Here is a 22,368-nt window from a genome sequence, read left to right as displayed (position 1 = left end):
TCTTTGGAAGCTATTTTGGTGAGTTCCTCACCAATCCACTTGCCATCAAATTTGACTTCTAACCGCACTTCATCAGCAGCATCTCTACTATTTATGAGATTCCTTTTAGTATCCATGGTTTCGTCTACATGTCTGACGTACGAGAGGCCTTTGCTCATGTGCGCACAAGCCTGTCAGCCATGTTCTTATTGATTTTGGAAACTGCAATGGCGATGCAAGTTAGAGTCACCACTGGCAGAGCCTAGCAATTAGGAGGTTCTTGAGAATCTAATTATGGAACAGTGTCACTGTGAAAGTCTAATATGCATTTGAAGCCACTTGTAGATTTCTGTTAAAGAAGCTCGATTAAATTTCTGGGCTGCTATTTGTTGGCCTTGACGATGAAATGATCCGCTGCTTTATTAATGTTCTTCAAGGTACTTTGAGTAAGTTCCTCTTAACCTTCAAGAATCAAAACATTATAATTGCCAATATCCAACTTCATAAGGGATGTTGAGTTATGTACAAGCTCCTTAAACAACTTATAGTAACATTAGTAACATGACATGAGCAGGCAAACGAAAAAAAGGGAAATGAGAAGAGTTAATTTGCTTGTTACCACAATCATAACTTGAACCATTATATAGAAGTTCAAAACTAGATTTTTGGTGCGCTGGACAAGTTTTCTAAATTTCGGACCACGTATTTGAAGAACTATGGAGCTCTTCTTCCATTCTTCCAACCTCTGAATCCAAGAACTCTCTGGTTTGAGCTCAGTTTTGAAGCCTTTGGTACTTTTCTCGGAGCATTTGAATTTTATGGCAGTGAACCATCTACATACTGGACCAATAATCCCCACATCCACTGTAGCAGTTTGAATTACAAAAATTAAAGTTGTTAACCCCCATAATCTGATTCCCAGATTATAACAATATCCCGCACTCAGAACTCCACTTTTGATAAAATTAGAGCAGTCATAAGATAGATCGCCCCTGAAGCAGAGCAAGTCATAGAATGTGCCATCACAAACTCTGGGCTCACAGTTTCTATCATCATCCAATACTTGTTGACAATTTTCTTTTAGTTTTTCAACTGCAATTTTCTCTCCAATGCGTTCTCTTAATGCTTTTTTTTTTTTGTGAATTTCACTATATTCCAATTCTAGATATTTTTTAGTGGTAGCAACATTAACCGCCGAGAAAGTTGATATTACAAACAACATAAGCATGGAAAAATTAACAAGAACATGTTGTACTAGTATTTCTTTGGAAATTATAAAAGTGCCTAATTGGACGTAGACATACACAATCACAGTGATTATAAGAATACCCAAGGTTGTGATGTTGGTCAACATAACTTTGTCATTAATAGGGCGCAAAGAAGAAATAAAATTACCTATTACAATACACATCATGTCCGTGCTACTAAGTTTTGCAAGTTGATCGCTTCCTCCGTACATTTTGCTACTAAAATCTAGTGGCACCTTTATTGCTACACTTAACAAAGATTTTTTTTTATAACATGATTTTTTTTATAATGTTTCCCAATAACAAAAAAGTCAAATAAACTAAACAAAATATTTTTAAATAAGGACATATAAGTAAATTAAACTAATAGTATTAACTTACAATTGGTTACTGGAAGTAATCGGAAAATACAGAATTGTTTACTGGAAGTAACTGGAGAATACAGCTTCTACTTGCATCCTTAGAAACTGAATTTTAAAACAAACTTCAAATTTTACAGAGACTAAGAGAAATTGCGAAATAAAATTGTGAACTCTCTTTCTTCCTTTTGCCTTGGTCTTTGGCTGAGAAGCCTCTTTTATAGGCAAAGTGGATAACTGTTGAGCTTGTGAAACTTGGAACTATGAGACCCGTGATTGAAGCTGTGAGGCTTGTGACTTCAAAAGTTGGAAAATACTATGAAACTTGTGACTTCTGAAAAGATTGAAAATAAGAGGTACATGGGTGCAGAGAGCATCTTTTTGTGACCAAGAACTTTGTTACTTTTTTTTTTTACTTGCAGTGAGGGAACGTGACTGCACAGTTGACTGATGGGGAATCAATATATATATCAGCAGCTTTTCTCAGAGTAAGAGTAGTGACTGAAGATAATATATACATATATGAAATCCAATGACTGACTGTTTAAGCATATGGGTCCTGAGCATCTTAAAACTGGGGCCCATAAGGATCATTGTTGGTTGAAGCTTTAGAGGAACTAGATTCTTCAGAGGTTTCATCTCCAGTCTGTGACTTGGCTTGGGCCATCCAGATCAAATCATCACTGGATGACTTGGTCTTAGCTTTGGGCTTTGACTGAGCTGACTTGGATTTGGATGATTTGGGCTTCGAAGAGCTGGTTGTTGGGCTTCGAAGTCTGACTGGTGGAATTGGGCTTCCTTGAGTTCCTTGGGTGACTGAAGCAGTTGGGTTCTGCTGAGCTTTGACCATTGCAGGTGTTGGTGCATGGAGATTGACTAGGAATTCTTCTTGAACTTGATCAATTATGCGTTGGGGTTTAAAATTATCCCACCATTTAACAAAGTGTTGGCGAATAACTAGGTTATCAAAAATAGCATATTGCCATTTAAATATCCAGGGGACTTTGTATTTGGATATAAAAATGAGTAACCAAGGAAATTGTTTTTGTTGTTGACTGAGTTTAAAAACAGAAGAGAAATAATTTACTTGTTCAATTAAAACAGAGGGGAAGATCTCAAGAATAACACCATGCTGAGTCCACCATCGAAGAAGCCAAGTGGGAAATTCTGACTTGAATTTATGGTCAAATTGGAGGAACCAAGAGTGACTGTATGACTCATTTTGGTACAAGAGAACTTTAAACCAAGCATCCATAGAGTCATAATAACTATATTGGATTGTATGACCAGGTAAATCTCTGAGTTGAAAAGGAGAACCCCATTCATCAAGAGAAACTATATTGTGGATGTAAAGAGAATTGTAAACAATTTTACTACTGAATGTACGATCATAGATGGGTTTAATGACTATTGACTGATGATGAAAGAGAATATCTTTGTAGTAACAAAAAAGTCATATAAACTAAACAAAATATTTTTAAATAAGAATAGATAAGTAAATTAAACTAATAATATTAACTTACAATTGGTTACTGGAAGTAATCGGAAAATACAAAATTGTTTACTGGAAGTAACTGGAGAATACAGCTTCTACTTGCATCCTTAGAAACTGAATTTTAAAACAAACTTAAAATTTTACAAAGATTGAGAGAAATTGCGAAAGAAAATTGTGAACTCTCTTTTTGCCTTCTGCCATGGTCTTTGGCTGAGAAGCCTCTTTTATAGGCAAAGTGGATAACTGTTGAGCTTGTGAAACTTGGAACTGTGAGACCCGTGATTGGAGCTGTGAGGCTTGTGACTTCAAAAGTTGAAAAATACGATGAAACTTGTGACTTCTGAAAAGCTTGAAAATAAGAGGTACATAGGTGCAGAGAGCATCTTTCTGTGACCGAGAACTTTGTTACTTTTTTTTTTTTTTACTTGTAGTGAGGGAACGTGACTGCACAGTTGACTGATGGGGAATCAATATATATATCAGCAGCTTTTCTCAAAGTAAAAGTAGTGATTGAAGCTAATATATACAAATATAGAATCTAATGGCTGACTGTTTAAGCATATGTGTCCTGAGCATCTTGAAACTGGGGCCCATAAGGATCATTGTTGGCTGAAGCTTCAAAGGAACTAGATTCTTCAGAGGTTTCATCTCCAATTTGTGACTTGGCTTGGGCCATAAATAGCTTGGCCATCCGGATCAATTCATCACTAGATGACTTGGTCTTAGCTTTGGGCTTTGACTGAGCTGACTTGGATTTGGATGATTTGGGCTTGGAAGAGCTAATTGTTGGGCTTCCTTGAGTTCCTTGGGTGACTGAAGCAGTTGGGTTCTGCTGAGCTTTGACCATTGCAGGTGTTGGTGCATGGAGATTGACTAGGAATTCCTCTTGAACTTGATCAATTATGCGTTGGGGTTTAAAATTATCCCACCATTTAACAAAGTGTTGGCGAATAACCAAGTTATCAGAAATAGCACATTGCCATTTAAATATCCAGGGGACTTTGTATTTGGATATAAAAATGAGTAACCAAGGAAATTGTTTTTGTTGTTGACTGAGTTTAAAAACAGAAGAGAAATAATTTAATTGTTCAATTAAAATAGAGGGGAAGATCTCAGGAATAGCACCATGCTGAGTCCACCATATAAGAAACCAAGTGGGAAATTCTGACTTGAATTTATGGTCAAATTGGAGGAACCAAGAGTGACTGTATGACTTATTTTGGTACAGGAGAACTTTAAACCAAGAATCTATATAGTCATAATGACTATATTGGATTGTATGACCAGGTAAATCTCTGAGTTGAAAAGGAGAACCCCATTCATCAAGAGAAACTATATTGTGGATGTAAAGAGAATGGTAAACAATTTTACTAGTGTATGTATGATCACAGATGAGTTTAATGACTGTTGACTGATGATAAAAGAGAATATCTTTGTAGTATGTAATTGACTTTTCTGGATGGAGTGGAACAAAATGCCAACCAGGAGGGAAATAGGATTTAACTAGATCAAGAACATTATGGGTATTCTTGTGAATGGGTTCTTTGAAAAAGAGATTAGTTGATTGAAATTTGACATAATTAGATCGGATTGATTTTACTGGGTTAGGAGGGTAAGGAGTGAGTGACTGAGAAGAAGAAGCGAATGGATCTGAAGCAAGAGCGGATGTATAACTAGGTTTAGGGATATTACCAAGAACTTGGTAACGGTTGATAGTGTCAATAAGATGATATCTGGTGACTAGGTCAATAGGAGGAACAACAATGGGTTTACTAGTTAGAACAATGGCTTTACTAGAAGGTCTTATCATCTGTAAGCAAAGAAGGTGAACAAGATTAGTATCCACTGAGGATATCTAATTTGTTCATATGGAAAGGAAGACAATTAGTATAATGGGCAAGTAAATTGTGACGACTGGTAATTTGATGAAATTGTATGAATTGTGCACAGCGAGTAGCTTTGCGAGCTGTCTTAAGGCAAGCAATACGGTAAGCAGTTTGGTAAACAAGTTTTCTATAATAGGTGACTTTTAATTTATGGTAAGAAATAAAAGGAGTGGCCATCCTTTATCCACCCTGTAAAAATTTGTGGTTAAGGAAATCCGGAATAGAATTTTGACTACCAGATATATATTCAATATCAAAATAAAAAATACTTAAAATAGATTAGCACCGTGCGAAAATATGTTTACTAGCAATGTTTTGAACATCTTTTTCTAAAACATATTTAGCACTTTTACAATCAACACGTAATAAAAAATTTTGGATTAAAATATCTTCTTGAAATTTACTAATACATAAAACAATAGATAAAATTTCTTGTTTAATACTATAATTCTTTTGTGCTTTATTCCAGACACCAGAATGAAAACGAACAATTTGTTCAGATGATTGAGGAGTGATTTTCTGAAGAAGGACACCTCCATAACCAACATCAGAAGCGTCAGTTTGAATAATTTTGAAAGAATTTTCAGTAGGAATACCAAGACAAGGTAAAGTCTTGACATATTTTTTGACTTATTGAACAATAGCAGTATGTGTAGAAGACAAAGGTGGAGGATTATCTTTTAATCGATCAAATAAGGGTTGACAAGTTTTCCTAAGGTCCTTATAAAATTCAGCAATGTAATTTAAGGAACCTAAGAATCGTTGTAATTGGGTTTTGTCCAAGATTTCGTCAGGAAACTTGGAAGCAAATTCAATAGATCTACTGATAGGAAGAATAGTACTTTGGTGAATATCATAACCTAAGAATCGAACTTTAGTTTGGAAAAGTTTAATTTTAGGAGCTGAGATGACTAAACCATTATATTTGATAATATGAAAAAAGGAATTAAGATGTTTTCAATGATCATCTAGTGACTTAGAGAAAATGAGGATATCATCGATGTAGACTAAGGAAAAACGACTAAAGGGATTAAAAATTTCATTCATAATGTTTTGAAATTCACTAGGAGCATTTTTTAATCCAAAGGGCATAACATTCCTTTCGTAATGACCAAAAGGAGTAGTAAAGGCAGTTTTATAATGGTCATCAGGATGAATTTGTATTTGCCAAAATCCACTTTTTAGATCAAATTTACTAAAAATGACGGATCCATTCAAATAATTTTCTTGCTACCACAATCATAACCTAAACAATTATACATAAGTTCAAAACTAGATTTTTGGTGCGCTACACAAGTTTTCTCAATTTCAGACCACGGATTTGAAGAACTATGGAGCTCTTCTTCCAACGCCTTAATCCAAGAACTCTCTGGTTTGAGCTCAGTTTTGAAGCCTTTGGTCCTTTCCTTGGAAAATTTGAATTTTATGGCAGTGAGCCATCTACATACCGGACCAATAATCCCCACGCCCACTGTAGCAGTCTGAATTACAAAAATTAAAGTTGTTGACCCCGTATAATCTAATCCCAGATTGTAACAATATCCTGTACTCGAAACTCCATTTGTGCTAAAAGTAGAGCAGTTATGAGACAAATCACCCCTGAAGTAGAGCAAGTCACAGAACGTGCCATCACAAACTTGGGGCTCCCAGTTTCTGCCATCATCCAATACTTGTTGACATTTTCTTTTAGTTTTTTCAACTGCAATTTTCTCTCCAATGTGTTCTCTTAATGCTTTTTTTTTTTTTTTTTTTTTTTGTATTTCACTATACTTCAATTCTAGATATTTTTTTAGTGGTAGCAACAGTAACTGCCGAGAAAGTTGATATTAAACATGAAAAAATTAACAAAAACATGTTGTACTAGTATTTCTTTGGAAATTATAAAAGTGCCTAATTGGATGCAGACATTCACAATCACGGTGATTACAAGAATACCCAAGGCTATTTTGTTGGTCAAGATATCTTTGTCAATCATAGGGCGTAAAGATGGCATAAAATTACCTATTACAATACACATCATGATCGTGTTGCTAAGTTTTTCAAGTTGATCGCTTCCTCCGTACATTTTGCTACTCAAATCCAATGGCATCTTCATTGCTACACTTAACAATATATTTTTTTTATAACATGATTTTTTTTATAATGTTTCCCAATCACACACACACACACACACACACACGCACACACACACATATATATATATATATATATATTTGTATACCAAAAGACATTGAAGCAGGAAGCAGGAAGGAAAGGAGGAAATAGCACCAAAATATAGTTTAAGTCAACATAATTTAAATAAACATAAATAATAAAACTTACAATTGTTTAATGGAGTGAAATACACAACTCTTCAAAATACATAACTTGAAAACGGACTTGAAAAAGAAAATTACAGAGATAGCTATTTTTGAGGAAGGAATACTCTTAATTTTCTAACTCTGCCTTATTCTTGATAGAATAGACCCTTTCATAATCAAAAGAGACTACTGTTAGCCTTGTGAGTGAATAATCTGACTTGAAAGGAGCATCAGGAGCACATGGGAGCTGTCTGCTTTCGATGATTGACTAAAGTTGATGGCTGCTTTTTACTGTGCTGAATTTGTCGGTTGGATTGAATCATGATGAATGATGAATAGTAATGTTGACTTTTTGATGAATAGTGAATAGTAAAGTTGACTTTTTTCACTATTCATTTCTTGGAGGCATGTGACTGAGGGAATCAATATAGATATCTATATCAGCAGCTTTTCTCAAAAAACGAGTATTGATTGAAGCTGATAATTATAGCTATATAGAATCCAATGTTGATAAGTTGAACAAGTGACTAGGCATAGGAATGGCAACGGGGCGGGGCGGGGCGGGGCCGGGGACTACCCCCCCGGTCCCCGAAAGTAATACTCCCCCCCGTCCCCGTCCCCGATCCCCGACGGGGACCCCTATCCCGACCCTATCCCCGCCCCCGATCGGGGATCGGGGATCCCCGACCCCGGAAAATCCCCGATTTTTTTTTTTTATGTAAAACTCTATAAACATTAATAAACATTCTCAATCACCCTTCAATACTGGATGTATAAATTTTGAAATTTATCAATATCAACCCTAATAGCTTCATTTTTTTAATTAATTAAAACTGTAGCAACATCCATAAATCTGTAGCAACATCCATCAGTTGGAATATCATTTTTTTAATTAATTAGATCAATAAATATCAATAAACATCCATTTAAAAAACCTCATCTGTAGCAACATCCATAAATAAAGCTATCATCAATAAATCTGTAGCAACATCCATAAATCTGTAGCAACATCAATAAATCTGTAACAACATCCATTTAAATCAATAAATATCAATAAACATCTTGTAGCAAAACATTAATAAACATTAATTCAGCAGCCCATACATACACAACCCACACACAAAGCATCCTGTAGCAACAAAATAACACAACCAAAACATGAATAACACAACCAAAACATGTGTCCAGCAGCACACAAGAAAATTCAACAAGTAGCAAAGAAAATAATTAATCCCAAGCACAACCCGCAAGGGATAGGTTACCCAAAAATTGAAATTCAAAATAAAAATAAAAATATCCATTACAACAAAAAAAAGCAAATCCATTGTTTCTTCAAACCCATACAAACCACACAACTTCCATCATCTCCTTCAACTTGAACTCCTGGTAAATAACAAAAGGAAAAAAAATAAATAATTAACACTAATAATAAAATGTAAAAAATGTTAATTACAACAAAAAAGATGACAACTAACACAAAAGTGGCACATGACTGATCCGACTCGATCTCATCATCATCATATATAGTTGCATAGCCCACCGATTCCAATGTTGAATTTCCTAAAAAGTAAAGAATATAAATTCAATAGTGAAATTATTCCATGGTAATATAAATAATAAAAAGTGAAATAATAATATGTAAATTGGATGGAATAATACCTTTCATCTCTTCACCCCACAACCAACTTTGTGCACACATTAATGTTTCTAATGTGTTTGAATGAAGTCTACTACGATGTGGACTCACCAACCTTCCACTAGTACTAAATGCTGACTCCGAAGCAACAGTGGATACAGGAATAGCTAAAATGTCCCTAGCTATTGCCTGTAAAGTCGGATACTTCGGTCCACTAGCTTTCCACCAATTCAAAACATCAAAACCTGAAGTTCTCGGCAAAACATCATCTTCTAAATAATGGTCCAACTCTGATCTTACATTCTTCATTTTTTTACTTCTCTTTCTACTAATAAACAAATCAAATTCTGAAAGGGTCTCTGTAACAATTTCTGGATGAGCAGAAGAGTCACCAACAACAACATCAGTCTCCATACTAACTCGGTGCTGATACTCTTGCAACAAATCATAACAAATATGACGAACCCTATCAACTTCATCTTCAGCTTTGTCTCCATAAAGTTTTTCAAAATAAAACTCCAATACACTCATCTTATACCTAGGATCAAGTACAACTGCAACCCCAATAACACCATGTATCACTAACCAATATTTATCAAATTTTTCCACCATTTTTGATGCCATTGTTCTGATCACTTCAATTTCACAAGAGAGCCATTGAGACAGTGTCATTCTAATCTCACATAAAGCTGGGAAACAAACATTGGCTGTGGGATACTTTGTACCAGAAAACAACCCAGTGATAGAAAAAAAAATCTTAAATCTCCCACTAATCTCTCTAGCAAACTCCCATTCTTGCTCAGTTGGCACAGTCTTATATTGGGGCTCTCTAATTTTCAACCTAGAAAAGACATCCTTATACAATAAGGTTGTCTGAAGCATCAAGTAGGTCGAATTCCACCTAGTTGCACGATCAAGTCCTAATTTCTTAGTATGTGGAATACGCAATTGGTTGACTGTTTCTTCAAATTTTTCTACTCTTTTTGGTGTTGCTGTCCAATAAGCTACACTCTCTCGAATTTTCTCCACACCAACTCGTATGACATCTAATCCATCTTTCACTATCAAATTTAAAATATGCGCACAACAACGCATATGAAATAAAGTACCACCCAACAAAAGCGATGAATTACTTAACTTATCCATCAACATAGTAATCATGGCATCATTTGTGGAGTAATTATCAACAGTAACAGTCGAGATTTTTCTATCAATATTCCAATCCATCATACACTCAAGCAAAGTATCACAAAGAACTTCTTTTGTGTGTGGACATGGAACATAAATAAACCTAAAATATGATGTTCATAAACAAGTATTAATATGCAAATTGAACTGAATAAGATAGAATTTTTAAATGATTTGCAAATTTACAAAAATATACCTCAAAATGCGACTTTGCAATGTCCATGAATCATCAATAAAGTGTGCGGTGATAGCCATGAATCCTTTCTTTTAATTGCTAGCAGTCCACATATCAGTTGTGATTGCCACCCTACTTTTATTATGCTCCACCAAACTCAATGTCTTCACCCTCTCATAATCATAAATCTTTAAAATATCACTCTTTATCGTATTTCGGGAAGGCACTTTAAACAATGGTTGAAGTGCTGCTGAATATCGTTTAAAACCAACATGGTCTACGATAGAGAGGGGATATTCATGCAAGATTATGGCATGTGACAACTCTTTCCTAGCAAAATCTTGATCAAAGATATAAGAATTCATTTTTGGAATCTCTCTACTAAAGTTGTTAGTTAACACTTTTTGCCTCATGTCCATCACTTTTTTCCTAGTACAACTCTTATGGTGATCATGCAAATGCCTAGTTCCATTTTTTGAATCACCTCCAAGATGCTTATTACAATAATTACATATTGCCTTCCACACCCCATTGACTTGTTGTTTTTTAAAATGTTCCCACACAATACTTGGTTTTCTTTTAGTTCCTCCACAAGTAGTATTAGACTCTTCTAAATCAATAACGTGTTGATTAGAGAGGGGAGACGGTGAGTTCGTAGGTGTATTCGTAGCTGGCGATGAATGTTGTGACGCATCACTCTCAAATGGTACTTGAGAGTTAACGGGTGCTTCAGAGTTAACTGGTGCTTCAGAGTTAACATCTGACATTTTTAACCTTTATAAAAATAATATGGATTGAATTAATATAAATAAATTAAGTACTCATCATCTTTTAAACAAATTATGACATGATTAAACAAATTTCTCTTTGGATTATGTTTTGCTCTTCAATTGTTACAAGTCAGGTAGAAATTTCACCTCGAGAAACAGTAGTGAGCCAAATATCAATGATTTACAGATTAAACAGAGAAAATAATATTAGATAGATATCGCTTTCAAAGTGCAGAAATCAGCACAAGACAAAAAATTCAAAAATGTCAAAAGAGCATTTAATTGAAATGATAGGCTCATGGCACAAAGCAATAAAATTTACTGATATCAACAAAGAGATATCTTATACCTGACAATGTTAAAAAACAAATTTCAAATTAGAAAGCAAAGAAACATGAAGCCTTTAAGTTATAGTTAATGCGGGCATTAAATTATACAATTATATTCAGTAGTTCACATAGTGACATAGATACAGGGATTGTAATTCTACTGAACTCAAGTCATAGAGAAATTCAATGCCTCCTGCCAATTCAAGATACCACTTTTAAAGCTATAATTTTAAGTGTAAGCAGCAAAGTGTAGTCTCTAAAACCAAAAAAATCCCTTTTGATGCCATAATTTGACTAGATTACACAAAAAAAAAAAAAAAAATCAAACTTTTTTGTTTCTTTTTTCCTTTTCAGATTCCATGGGCAGAATATTTTTTTTTTTTAGTTTCCTGAATAATTAGAATCCCAAATTTTGCATGTAAAATAACATACTTCACTGCCTCTACGTGGTATAAAACACTAGAAAATCATTTTCATGAATTCAACTAAAGCCAGACAATATAGTGTTGAAACAATACATAATTTTATCTTGTTGTAATGAGACTATTCAAGATTTGTATTTTTTATCGTGGTATAAAACAATACAAAATCATTTTTATTTTTTTACAACCACTGACATGCAAGAGCTATTCAAGATTTGTTGGTCTTTTTGGTTTCAAATACTTGACAGCATGATCAGAATTTGGAGAAGTTGAGGAGGGATTTGTTTTCTAATTTATTCTACAAAGTTGACATAGATAACATATAATTGTGTAAGAAAACATAATCGTGCAATCAAGGGACAGATCTATAAAATAGATTAAAAAAAAACAGATCTATAAAACAGATCTATAAAATAGATTCAAAAAAAAAAAAACAGATCTATATATATATCTAGGGACAGATCTATAAAAAAACACAAATCCAGCTGAGAGGGAGAGAGAGAGAGAGAGACCTAAACAGAGATGGGAGGCGCGGTGGTGACGGAAGGAGGATCGCCGGTGATCGCCGGTGACAGAGGGAGACGCGGCGGTGACGGAGGGAAGAGAGAGGGACAGACCAGTGGCGAGAGAGGAGCGGCGTGAGTGAGTGTGAGAGGCTTTGAGTGACGGAGGGAGGATCGCCGGTGACGGAGGGAGGTGCGGCGGTGACGGAGGGAAGAGAGAGGGACAGACCAGTAGTGGCGAGAGAGAGAGAGAGAGAGAGAGAGAGAGGAGCGGCGTGAGTGAGTACTGTGTGAGAGGCTTTGAGTGTGTCTCTGTGATGAAACCCTAACCAAGACAAGCATATGCATATATATATATATATATATATCCAGGGACAAAAGGGTCATTTCAGCTCTGGGACCATGCGGGGCGGGGCCGGGGGGCGGGGCCGGGGCCGGTTCTGAAACACATATCCCCATCCCCGGCCCGGATGTCATCGGGGATGAATTTTTAAAACCGTCCCCGGCCCGTAAGGGATATTTTTCGGTGAATAACCACTGAATTCGGGGTCGGGGGGTCGGGTCACCGTTGGGCCGGTTTCAAATTGCCATCCCTAACTAAGCATATGGATCCTGAGCATCTTGAAATTCAGGTCCATATGGATTTTGAGTAGTTGAACCTTCAGAAGAGTTTGAACTGTCTGAACTTTCTTCTGAATCATTATTATCTAAATCTGACTTGGCTTGGGCCATAAGGAGACGAGCCATTTGGAGAAGCTCATCCTTGGATGACTTGGATTTAGGCTTAACCTTGGACTTAGATTTTTCCTTTGATTTGGGTTGATCAGTGATGGGCTTTGCTGACTTGGACTTAACCTTTGACTTGGATGACTTGGGCTTGGAAGAACTGGATGTTGGGCTTCCAAGATTGACTGGAGGAAGTTGACTTCCTTGTGTTAATGGAGCAACTGGGATCTGCTGAGCTTTAACCATAGCAGGAGTTGGAGCATGTATGTTGATTGGGAATTCAGTTTGGACAATATCAATGATGCGTGGAATTTTAAAATTATCCCACCATTTAATCATGTGTTACCAGTAAATAACATCATCAGAAATACCATATTGCCATTTGAATATCCAAAGGATTTTGTATTTGGATATAAAAATAACTAATGGAGGGAATTTCCTTTGCTGAGGAGTGAATAAGAAAACATTGGAGAAGTAATTGACTTGTTCCATAATTATAGATGGGAAAATTTCTGAAATGGCGCCATACTGAGCCCACCATCGCAGAAACCAGGTAGGTAATTCGGATTTGAACTTTTGATCAAATTGAAGAAACCAAGAGTGTCTGTTTGACTCATTTTGATACAAGAAGACTTTGAACCAAGCATCAATGTAATCATAGTAACTATATTGAATTGAATGACCAGGCAGATCTCGTAGTTGATAAGGAAAACCCCAATCAACCAGAGAAACAAAGTTGCGAATATAGAGTGAATGGTACACAATTTTACTTGTGTAAGTGCGATCATAAATGAGTTTAATCACAATTGATTGATGATTGAACAGGATGTCTTTATAGAAAGTAATTGTTTTTTCTGGATGGAGAGCAATAAAATGCCATCTAGGAGGGAAATAAGATTTAACCAGATCATAAACAGTATGACTCTTTGGGTGACTAGGTTCTTTGAAAAAGAGATTAGTAGTGGTGGATTGAACATAATCAGAACGGGCTGATTTAATAGGATTAGGAGGGTATGGAGTAACTGCTTGACTAGATGAAACAAAAGGATCAGTAGCCAAAGAAGATGTATTACTAGGTTTAGGAATGTTACCAAGAATTTGGTAACGGTTAACCAATTCAGCAGGATGGTATTTGGTGACTAACTCCAATGGAGGCGGAACAAAAGGTTGACTAGATAGGACCAAGGCTTTGGAAGGAGGCCGTAGACGAGACATCTGTGAAATATAGGAGATAAATTAGCGACCACTGAGGATATCTAATTGATCAGTATGTTCATGTAAACAGTTAATATAATGAGCAACTTGTTGTTTCTGAGCTTTAATTCGATGAAATTGTATGTACTGGGCTCTTTTAGTAGGTAAATGGGTTGATATGAGAAAGGCAAGGCGACAAGCAGTATGTGTGACTAAGATTTTATAGTGTTTAATTTGGTGTTTATGGTAAGGAATAGAGGGAATTTCCATGATGTAACTTACTATCCACCCTGTAAAAATTCTTGGGTAAGAAAATCAGGAAAAGAATTTTGACAACCAGATATATATTCAATATCAAAATCAAAAATACTTAAAATAGATTGCCAACGAGCAAAAATTTGTTACTAGCAAGATTTTGAATATCTTTTTCTAAAACATATTTAACAGATTTGCAATCAACACAATGTAAAAAATTTTGATTTAAAATATCATCTTGAAATTTACTAATATATAAAATAGTAGATACAATTTCTTATTTAATAGTACTCTAATTCTTTTGTGCTTTATTCCAGACACCAGAATGATAATGAACAATTTGTTCAGGTGACTAAGGAGTAATTTTCTGGAGAAGGATGCCACCATAACCAATATCAGAGGCATCAGTTTGAATAATTTTGAATGAATTTTCAGTAGGAATACCAAGACAAGGAAGAGACTTGACATATTGTTTGACTTATTTAACAATAGCAGTATGAGTAGAAGACCAAGGAGGAGGATTGTCTTTTAACCGATCAAACAGAGGTTGACAAGTTTTCTTAAGGTCTTTGTAAAATTCAGCAATATAATTCAGTGATCCTAAAAAACGTTGTAACTGGGTTTTATCGATGATTTCATCAGGAAATTTAGAAGTAAATTCAATGGAACGACTAATAGGTAAAATAGTGTTCTGGTAAATATCATAACCTAAAAATCTGACTTTGGTTTGAAACAATTCAATCTTAGGAGCAGAAATGACGAGACCATGACTCTTAATGGTATAAAAAGATGCAGCAAGATGTTTCCAGTGTTCACTAATTGATTTTGAAAAAATTAGAATATCATCTATATAAACTATGGAAAAATGACTAAATGGATTGAAATATCATTCATTATATTTTGAAATTCACTAGGTACATTTTTTAGTCCAAAAGGCATAACATTCCATTCATAATGACCAAAAGGTGTAGTGAATGCAGTTTTATATCTATATTTAGGATGAATTTGTATTTGCCAAAAACCACTTTTTAAATCAAATTTACTAAAAATAACAGCTTGATTAAGTCTTTTTTATTAGGAATAGGATAGCGAATCCATTCTAAAACTTTATTTAATGGTTTATAATTGATGACTAGGCGAGGGACACCTCGTTCTAATTCAGCATTTTTATTAACATAAAAAGCAGGACAAGACTATGGTGATTTACTAGGACTAATAATTCGATTTTTTAATAGTTCATTGATTTCTTTTTTACATATTTCAACTAAATCATGATTCATTTGAATAGGTCGAGATTTAATAGGAATTTGTCTTTCATTAAAATTCTTAATGTATGGTAAAGTGACTACATGTTTTTTCCTATGCCAAAAGGCAGTTGGTAAAGTAGAACAAATCGTTGTTTTTAATTTTAATTTAAATTCTTCAATTTGAGATAGAACAACAGGATCAGTTAATTGTTGTTCAATGCGTTTATAATTAACTTCTTCTTTGAGAAAACGTAACTGACGAGTTAATCGATTGAGAAATAGAACAGTCTTTTAATTGATTTAATTCTAATACTTCAGGTAGTGATAAGAATTTAAAAGTAACTGTTTGACCAAAAGCTTGAGTCGTTATTCTTTCACTAGAAGCAGTAAATGGATATAATAAGAATATAAATGGCGTGCCTAAAATAACTTTATCAGTCACATTTCTTACTAAAACAAATAAGGTTTTGAAACAAACATTATGTTGACATATATGGACTTTAGGTAATTTATATTTAATACCCATTTTATTACCATTGGCAGAAGTTAATTTTTCACTTGTTTTTTCATAATATTTTGTAGGAAGTAAACCTTCTTGAATACAATTAAGATCAGCACCAGTATCAATGAGAGCAATAATATTTAATTCAAAATCATCAATAACGAGTTTAACTTTGGAATACCATTCTTCAATATGAATTTTATTAATCAAATATAATCTTTTATCTTCATGATTATGAGATTGATGTGATCGATTATCAAATAAAAGATTATCAGGATTAGTATGTTCAGATTCATTAGGTGATTCAGCATTGTTTTCTTGGAAATTCTCTAGACTTCTATTAAGTTTTAATGTAAGAATTTCATCTTCTAAAATTGTATCTTTATTTTGTAAATCTTTAATAGTTTGTTTAATTTGATTGATTTCATGTTGTAAATCTTGAAGAGTAATTTCTTTTTGTTTATTTTTAAATCTTTCTAAAGTTTTAGATAAGCTAATAATGGGTTTATCATGCTTTGGTTTACGATCACTGTTAGTAAGTAAAGATTTTAATTTGTCAGTATACTTTTTTTTTTAACTGGGGATCATCTAATCGACCAATTAATTCAATAAGGGCTGTTTCTTCTTGGTTTTGTTTAGTAAGAACAGTGATTTGTTTAATGGGTTTTGCAACAAATATCATTACATCCTAATTCAATGTTATGAGCTGAATCATCACTCGGTGAATGGTAGTCAGATGAGGTATTAGGATTGATTCACTCGGTGAATGGTAGTCAGATGAGGTATTAGAATTATCAGAAGAAGAATTATTATCAGATTGGTTTATTTGGAAGATTTCAAATAATTGGTGTTTGGATTCATCATTAATTTGAAGTTGATTAACTTTATCTTTTAATTTTTGTTTTTCTTTACATTTGTTAGAATAATGACCTTTTTTACCACAGTTATAACAAGTAATATCTTTATTAGATTTAGATTTTGGATGAGATTTTTTTATAATATTTCTTTTTGGGTTTAGTATAGAATTTATCATTTGATTTTGAAGGTGAATAATTCTTTTTATACTTACGAGAATATTTGTAAGATGATTTATGCTTATGGTACCTATGTTTTTTTACAGTGAGAAGGTGCTACAGGAGGTAAATCGTATTGTTCACAAAAATTACCTAATTCATATTTAGCCTTATGTTTATCTTTAGCAGCTTTTTGACTAAGTTTAAGATCAATACACATTCTTAATCCTTCTTTTTGAATAGTACTAATGATATCACCATAAGTTAAATTATCATATTCAATAACACCAGTAGGTTGACTAAGGATATCTCGAATTTTGTGAGCAAACAGACTAGGTAAACCATTAATAAATTTTTCTTTCCAAAAGGATTTAGTACAATCTTCTCTTAACATAACTCTAGAGGTAAATACATCTTTATACCATCTAAAATTGCTTAATGTTGGACAAGTAAGGTTACTAAATTGATCATGTATGCGAGAATATATATTAGTAGGGGTACCTATGAAATGTCTGACTATGGTATAGATTAATGTATTAATGCCATTGGGTTTATAATAGCCAATAGTTTCATCAAATATAGGTAAATCATTTTCATCTTTTTGACTAGCATGTAAAATTGATTCGCGTTGATCTTCATTAAGATATTTTTCCCACCAAGATTTGAGCATTCCAGTAAAGTCAGAAGTAATTAAGGAAACAATTTTAGGTTAAGTATAATCAGGGTAGTTACTAAGATAACTATTTGCAACCATAGATAAATGATTTAATTTTTGAAGTATTTGATCTTCACTGAGACCATCAATATTCCATTCGTATAATTTTTTAGCAGATACAGAAAATTGATTACTAAGATTATTTTCTTCATATTGGAGATCAGGGGGAGTAGGTCGTGAATACCAATTTTTTGTGAGCGTTGTAGGATTAGGTTTAGGATAATGAAGTTTATTCAGAGTAGGTGATTGAAATTGTTGAGCTAAATGATGAATTTCATTATCAGTTGTGTCAGGGTCTGATTGAGTAAAAATAGATTCAAAAGTAGGATGTTGGTTTAACACAGTAAGACCTTTCTCAATAGATGAAGAAGCTTGTTCAGAGGTAGTTAATTTAGTAAATAATTGTTCAATAGCTTTGACAGTAGAATTATCATGGGTGAGTAAACTATGACGTTTAGAACAGTTACTAGGTAAATTAAGCAATGGTTGGTCTAAAGATTGTTTAGTAGATGTATTGTTAGCCGAATAATCATCGAAATTAGTTTCTATTTTATCTAATTGTTTACCAATTGTTTTTAGACATTGATTAGTATAATTATTTTGTTCAATAACTTTTTTGATTTCCGGGTCAGTGCTAGGTAACTTAAAAGGAGAGGCTGGGACTTCGGAGCCGTGATGATCAATAATTATGGTAGATAAAGGAGGATGGCTAGAACTAATAGTAGTAGTAGGAGAAGTTTTCCATTTATGTTGGTAATTGCTTGAACTTCTTTATAATGGTCTTCTAAATATTCAAAGAAAGGAATTTCAATTTTATGTTCAATCATAAATTTGTACCATTGACGAGTTATTTTAGATTGTTGAAGCAAATCATATTTGGTACGATATGCATAACGTTTAGTCTTATTATTTTTAGATTTAAATTCAATATGTAATTTATCAAGATCAGGAGTAAAGAGTTTACTAATAGTCATTAACTGAGGATTTATTGGAGGTAAAACTTCGAAATCAGTTTGAGTTGGAGAGTCTTGAGACTCAGTATCTTCTTCATGTAGATGTGTGTGAGTGGAATAAACAGGTTTACTAATTTGGCAAGCTGTGGAATTATCAATTCCTTTCATTTTACTATGGGAAGGTTGACCTAGATGAATTTGACTATTTTTCCTGAATAAAGGTGTATTAAAGGTGTGAATATAGAGTGAATGGCCCAACTTTGTATATATATACATAGGGAACTTTGTATGCTTATCTTCATTAACATCCCCAAAATTATATATAGGAAGGATTGAAAAAAAAAACTTTGTATGCTCATCTACATCTACTTCTTCTTCTTCTTCTTCTTCTTCTTCTTCTTCTCTCTCTCTCTCTATGATGTTTCCCAATCAAAGATATATATATATATATATATATATAGGGAACTTTGTATGCTCATCTTCATTAACATTCCCAAAATTATATATAGGGAAGATTGAAAAAAAAAAAAAAAACTTTGTATGCTCACCTTCTTCTTCTTCTCTCTCTCTACACACACACACACACACATGTATATATAGGGAACTTTGTATGCTCATCTTCTTCTTTTGTTGTCTCTCTCTGTCTCTCTCTCTCTCTCTCTAATGTTTCCCAATCAAAGATATATATATATATATAGGGAACTTTGTATGCTCATTTTCATTGACATCCCCAAAATTATATATAGGGAAGATTTTTAAGCATTTTGTAGTAGTGAAATAATGAAAAAACAAATAGAACATAGAATTCAATACTGCAAAGCTTTAGTAAAACTAGGCAATGTTGTCTTAATTAGGCCTTAGACTCAACGTGTACAGCCAACTCACTTGAGCCAGAAGGAGTGGAGTCATTACGAGATGAATAGAGGGAAGTAGAGGGATTTGCTTGCCCCATTTTCACACGCCACTCATCAATACTTACAAATTAATAAGTATTATGCAGACAGAGTGTCACGACCCAAACCCATTACTTGGAGGTTCGGCGTCGCAACAAGATAATTACTGAAGTATTAACAAATTAATAGAGCAGTGGAGTAAGATAAAAGGGTAGCCAAAACTTTATTTAATAATACCAAAACATATACATTGGAGCTTCTATTTAATTACATTGCTTGAGCTTAGACTATGACTATAAAGTGCCTTGTGCCTACCCCACGCGATGATCCTAACACGCCACCTGAAAGTGGTTAACAGCTATAAGCGCATGGCAGAGTGAGAGATATTATAGTAAGAACATAAGGGCATAAAAGTTACCATAGATAATTATTAAGCTAAATAGAGCTTGATATTAAAATACAGAGTATATAATATGGAAATCATTTTGAATAACAGACATATAATACAGAAATCATATAACCAAAATAATCATAACCACAGTACAGAATAAAACAGAATAGATGTATCGACTCAAGAGGTGGCTCGTACAAACTCTAGAGGTGGCTCCCACAATAGTGTAGCACTTAGCTTTGCACAACACTTTGCTCCACACCAGAAATCAGAATGTTAGTGGATCCATGACGAACAGAGGGTCACAAAGTGACTCAGCAGAGGGCCAATGATTATTTAAGTCCCCAAGGCATGGGACCTCTATTTATAACATAATTACTCAAAACACATTTTAATAAACAGTTCTATGTATGAGTTTCTTTTTTAAGCAAATAGGGTTCATTCAACAAATAATATACTTTAAAAACTAATATAATTTACAAAACATAATTTATATAAAACAAGTGAGGATAACTCAAAATATAATAAAACTCACCTTAAATTTGATCCCTAGTTTTACTCCCGACTCACCCTCTTCCAAGGCCCTCAGCTGTTATATTTTCTATGCCTTTCCATGTTCTCCTTTCCTTCCTCTAACCTCACCTATTTATAGGTGATTTGGGTGCCCATGCTCAAACACGTGCCTTACCATGCTTACATGTGGTAGATCACGTATTTCCTTTCCATGAATTGCAACTCATTTCTTTTCTCTTTCTTCTTCTTCTTCTTCTTCTTCTTCTTCTTATTATTATTATTATTATTATTATTATTATTATTATTATTATTATTATTATTATTATTATTATTATTATTATAATATAGATATATATATATATATATTGTTTGCTTGATTCAAAGTGATCAAATAACATTATATTATTATTTTGTAAAATATAATAATTCTTAATTTAAAGTACATTTTATTTCCCACCATTATAAAATTAAATATTTTTTGGGGGTGTTACACTGAGTAGTTCATGTTGTTCAAAAATTTTCAAAATCTCTACAGTTTCGTCGAGAAGTTGTGCTACGAGTCAGACACTCTTCTCTTTCTTTTCAATGGCACTGGAAAAGCACTTCTTGGTTATAACACTAGGTAAGTTGGTAAGGCAAGTGCCCAGTATACCTATAATTACATAACACCAGGTAGGTATGTTGATAACACAAGTACCAAGTTAAGTCGTGATAAGTGTCTGACGAAGCATAGGTCACGAGTTGAAATCACAAATAAACTACTTGATTCTATTGAGGCCACCGTCAGAGTTTGTGCCCAGTAATTGCCAAGTATGCATGGGTTGGGTGACTACAAAAGTACAAGGAAAAGCCTCAAATACCCTTGTTAGAAAAAAGAGAAGAAAGAGCAGAAGCATACCTGCAATCATGTCAAATAATTTCACAAACAGTTTGTCATGATTTATTCAGTGATTATTACCTTCATCATCCAGCAATAAAGATTTGCAAATTCTGTACATGGAATTAGTTACTATAACATTAATTGGCCAATTGGTAGGTGTAGACACCCTATTTTTGGCTGCCCTTAAGACTTGGGCGCTTTATTTCGAACACCCGATGATGAAAGTTACACTGTGCAATCTTTTGAATTCTCAGCGAAGAAATTGGATTCAAGCTCTAATCCCAAACCTTACACCCCATTTTGGCCAAATTATTTTAGACCTTAAAACCCTCATTTTTAAAATATATATTTTTAAATGTTCCTACGATGTTCTGAGGCTCGTATTTCATTCAAAATATTGTACTTTTCGATAAACCGAGCAAGGACAAAGTGGAAATAAATGAAATGGAGGTGAACTCTTTGAAAACATCTTATTTATAGGTTTGGAGTTGAAGAAAATAGGAGAGGACGGAAGAAAAACTAGTTGGGCATCAATCCGTTAGGATAGAAATGAGCAGTCTTCACTAAAATAATCATATCTCTTTGCACACTTAAATTTAGATATGAGACCACCTCCATTCGAAAGTAGACTTTTGGGATTTTAATTTCGACTCAAGAATCTCCTAAAGCTGAGTTCGGATGAATGAGATATGCCTGTTTGAAGTCGAGCCAGAATGCAGATTTTTAAACCCGGCCAGGTCCATTTAGAATTGGCTGTGCCTCATTGACACCTGGCCGAGACTCAATGAAAACTTTTC

General features: G+C 33.9%; 2 protein-coding genes across 2 annotated transcripts; both read right to left on the bottom strand.

The window, feature by feature from the left end:
• Positions 1-411: 411 nt before the first annotated feature.
• Positions 412-1,438, bottom strand: LOC145816093 (uncharacterized). The gene is made up of 2 exons (XM_082912335.1): positions 599-1,438; positions 412-441 (listed from the first exon to the last, which is right to left on the bottom strand). Exons 1-2 carry the CDS (start codon positions 1,436-1,438, stop codon positions 412-414), a joined length of 870 nt encoding a protein of 289 aa, XP_082768461.1.
• Positions 1,439-8,430: 6,992 nt separating this feature from the next.
• On the bottom strand, positions 8,431-11,641 carry LOC114311993 (putative AC transposase). The gene is made up of 4 exons (XM_082912291.1): positions 10,287-11,641; positions 8,926-10,193; positions 8,742-8,826; positions 8,431-8,649 (listed from the first exon to the last, which is right to left on the bottom strand). Exons 1-4 carry the CDS (start codon positions 10,343-10,345, stop codon positions 8,637-8,639), a joined length of 1,425 nt encoding a protein of 474 aa, XP_082768417.1. The 5' UTR covers positions 10,346-11,641; the 3' UTR covers positions 8,431-8,636.
• Between the last annotated feature and the right edge of the window lie 10,727 nt (positions 11,642-22,368).

The sequence above is a fragment of the Camellia sinensis genome, unplaced genomic scaffold (genome assembly GCF_055761805.1).
Source record: "Camellia sinensis isolate YWXY unplaced genomic scaffold, ASM5576180v1 Unanchor3, whole genome shotgun sequence".
Classification (NCBI taxonomy): domain Eukaryota; kingdom Viridiplantae; phylum Streptophyta; class Magnoliopsida; order Ericales; family Theaceae; genus Camellia; species Camellia sinensis.
This window is presented reverse-complemented; position numbering and strand designations above follow the sequence as displayed.

What these genes read in the sequence shown, in the direction of transcription:
- LOC145816093 (XM_082912335.1), bottom strand. Translation starts at nt 1,438, where the DNA reads ATGTACGGAGGAAGCGATCAACTTGCAAAACTTAGTAGCACGGACATG. An exon ending in TGGTTCAAGTTATGATTGTG is followed by an intron (nt 442 to 598) that starts GTAACAAGCAAA and finishes TGATTCTTGAAG; the next exon opens with GTTAAGAGGAACTTACTCAA.
- LOC114311993 (XM_082912291.1), bottom strand. Translation starts at nt 10,345, where the DNA reads ATGGCTATCACCGCACACTTTATTGATGATTCATGGACATTGCAAAGT. An exon ending in TTGCAAAGTCGCATTTTGAG is followed by an intron (nt 10,194 to 10,286) that starts GTATATTTTTGT and finishes ATCATATTTTAG; the next exon opens with GTTTATTTATGTTCCATGTC. An exon ending in GTGGGGTGAAGAGATGAAAG is followed by an intron (nt 8,827 to 8,925) that starts GTATTATTCCAT and finishes TTTACTTTTTAG; the next exon opens with GAAATTCAACATTGGAATCG.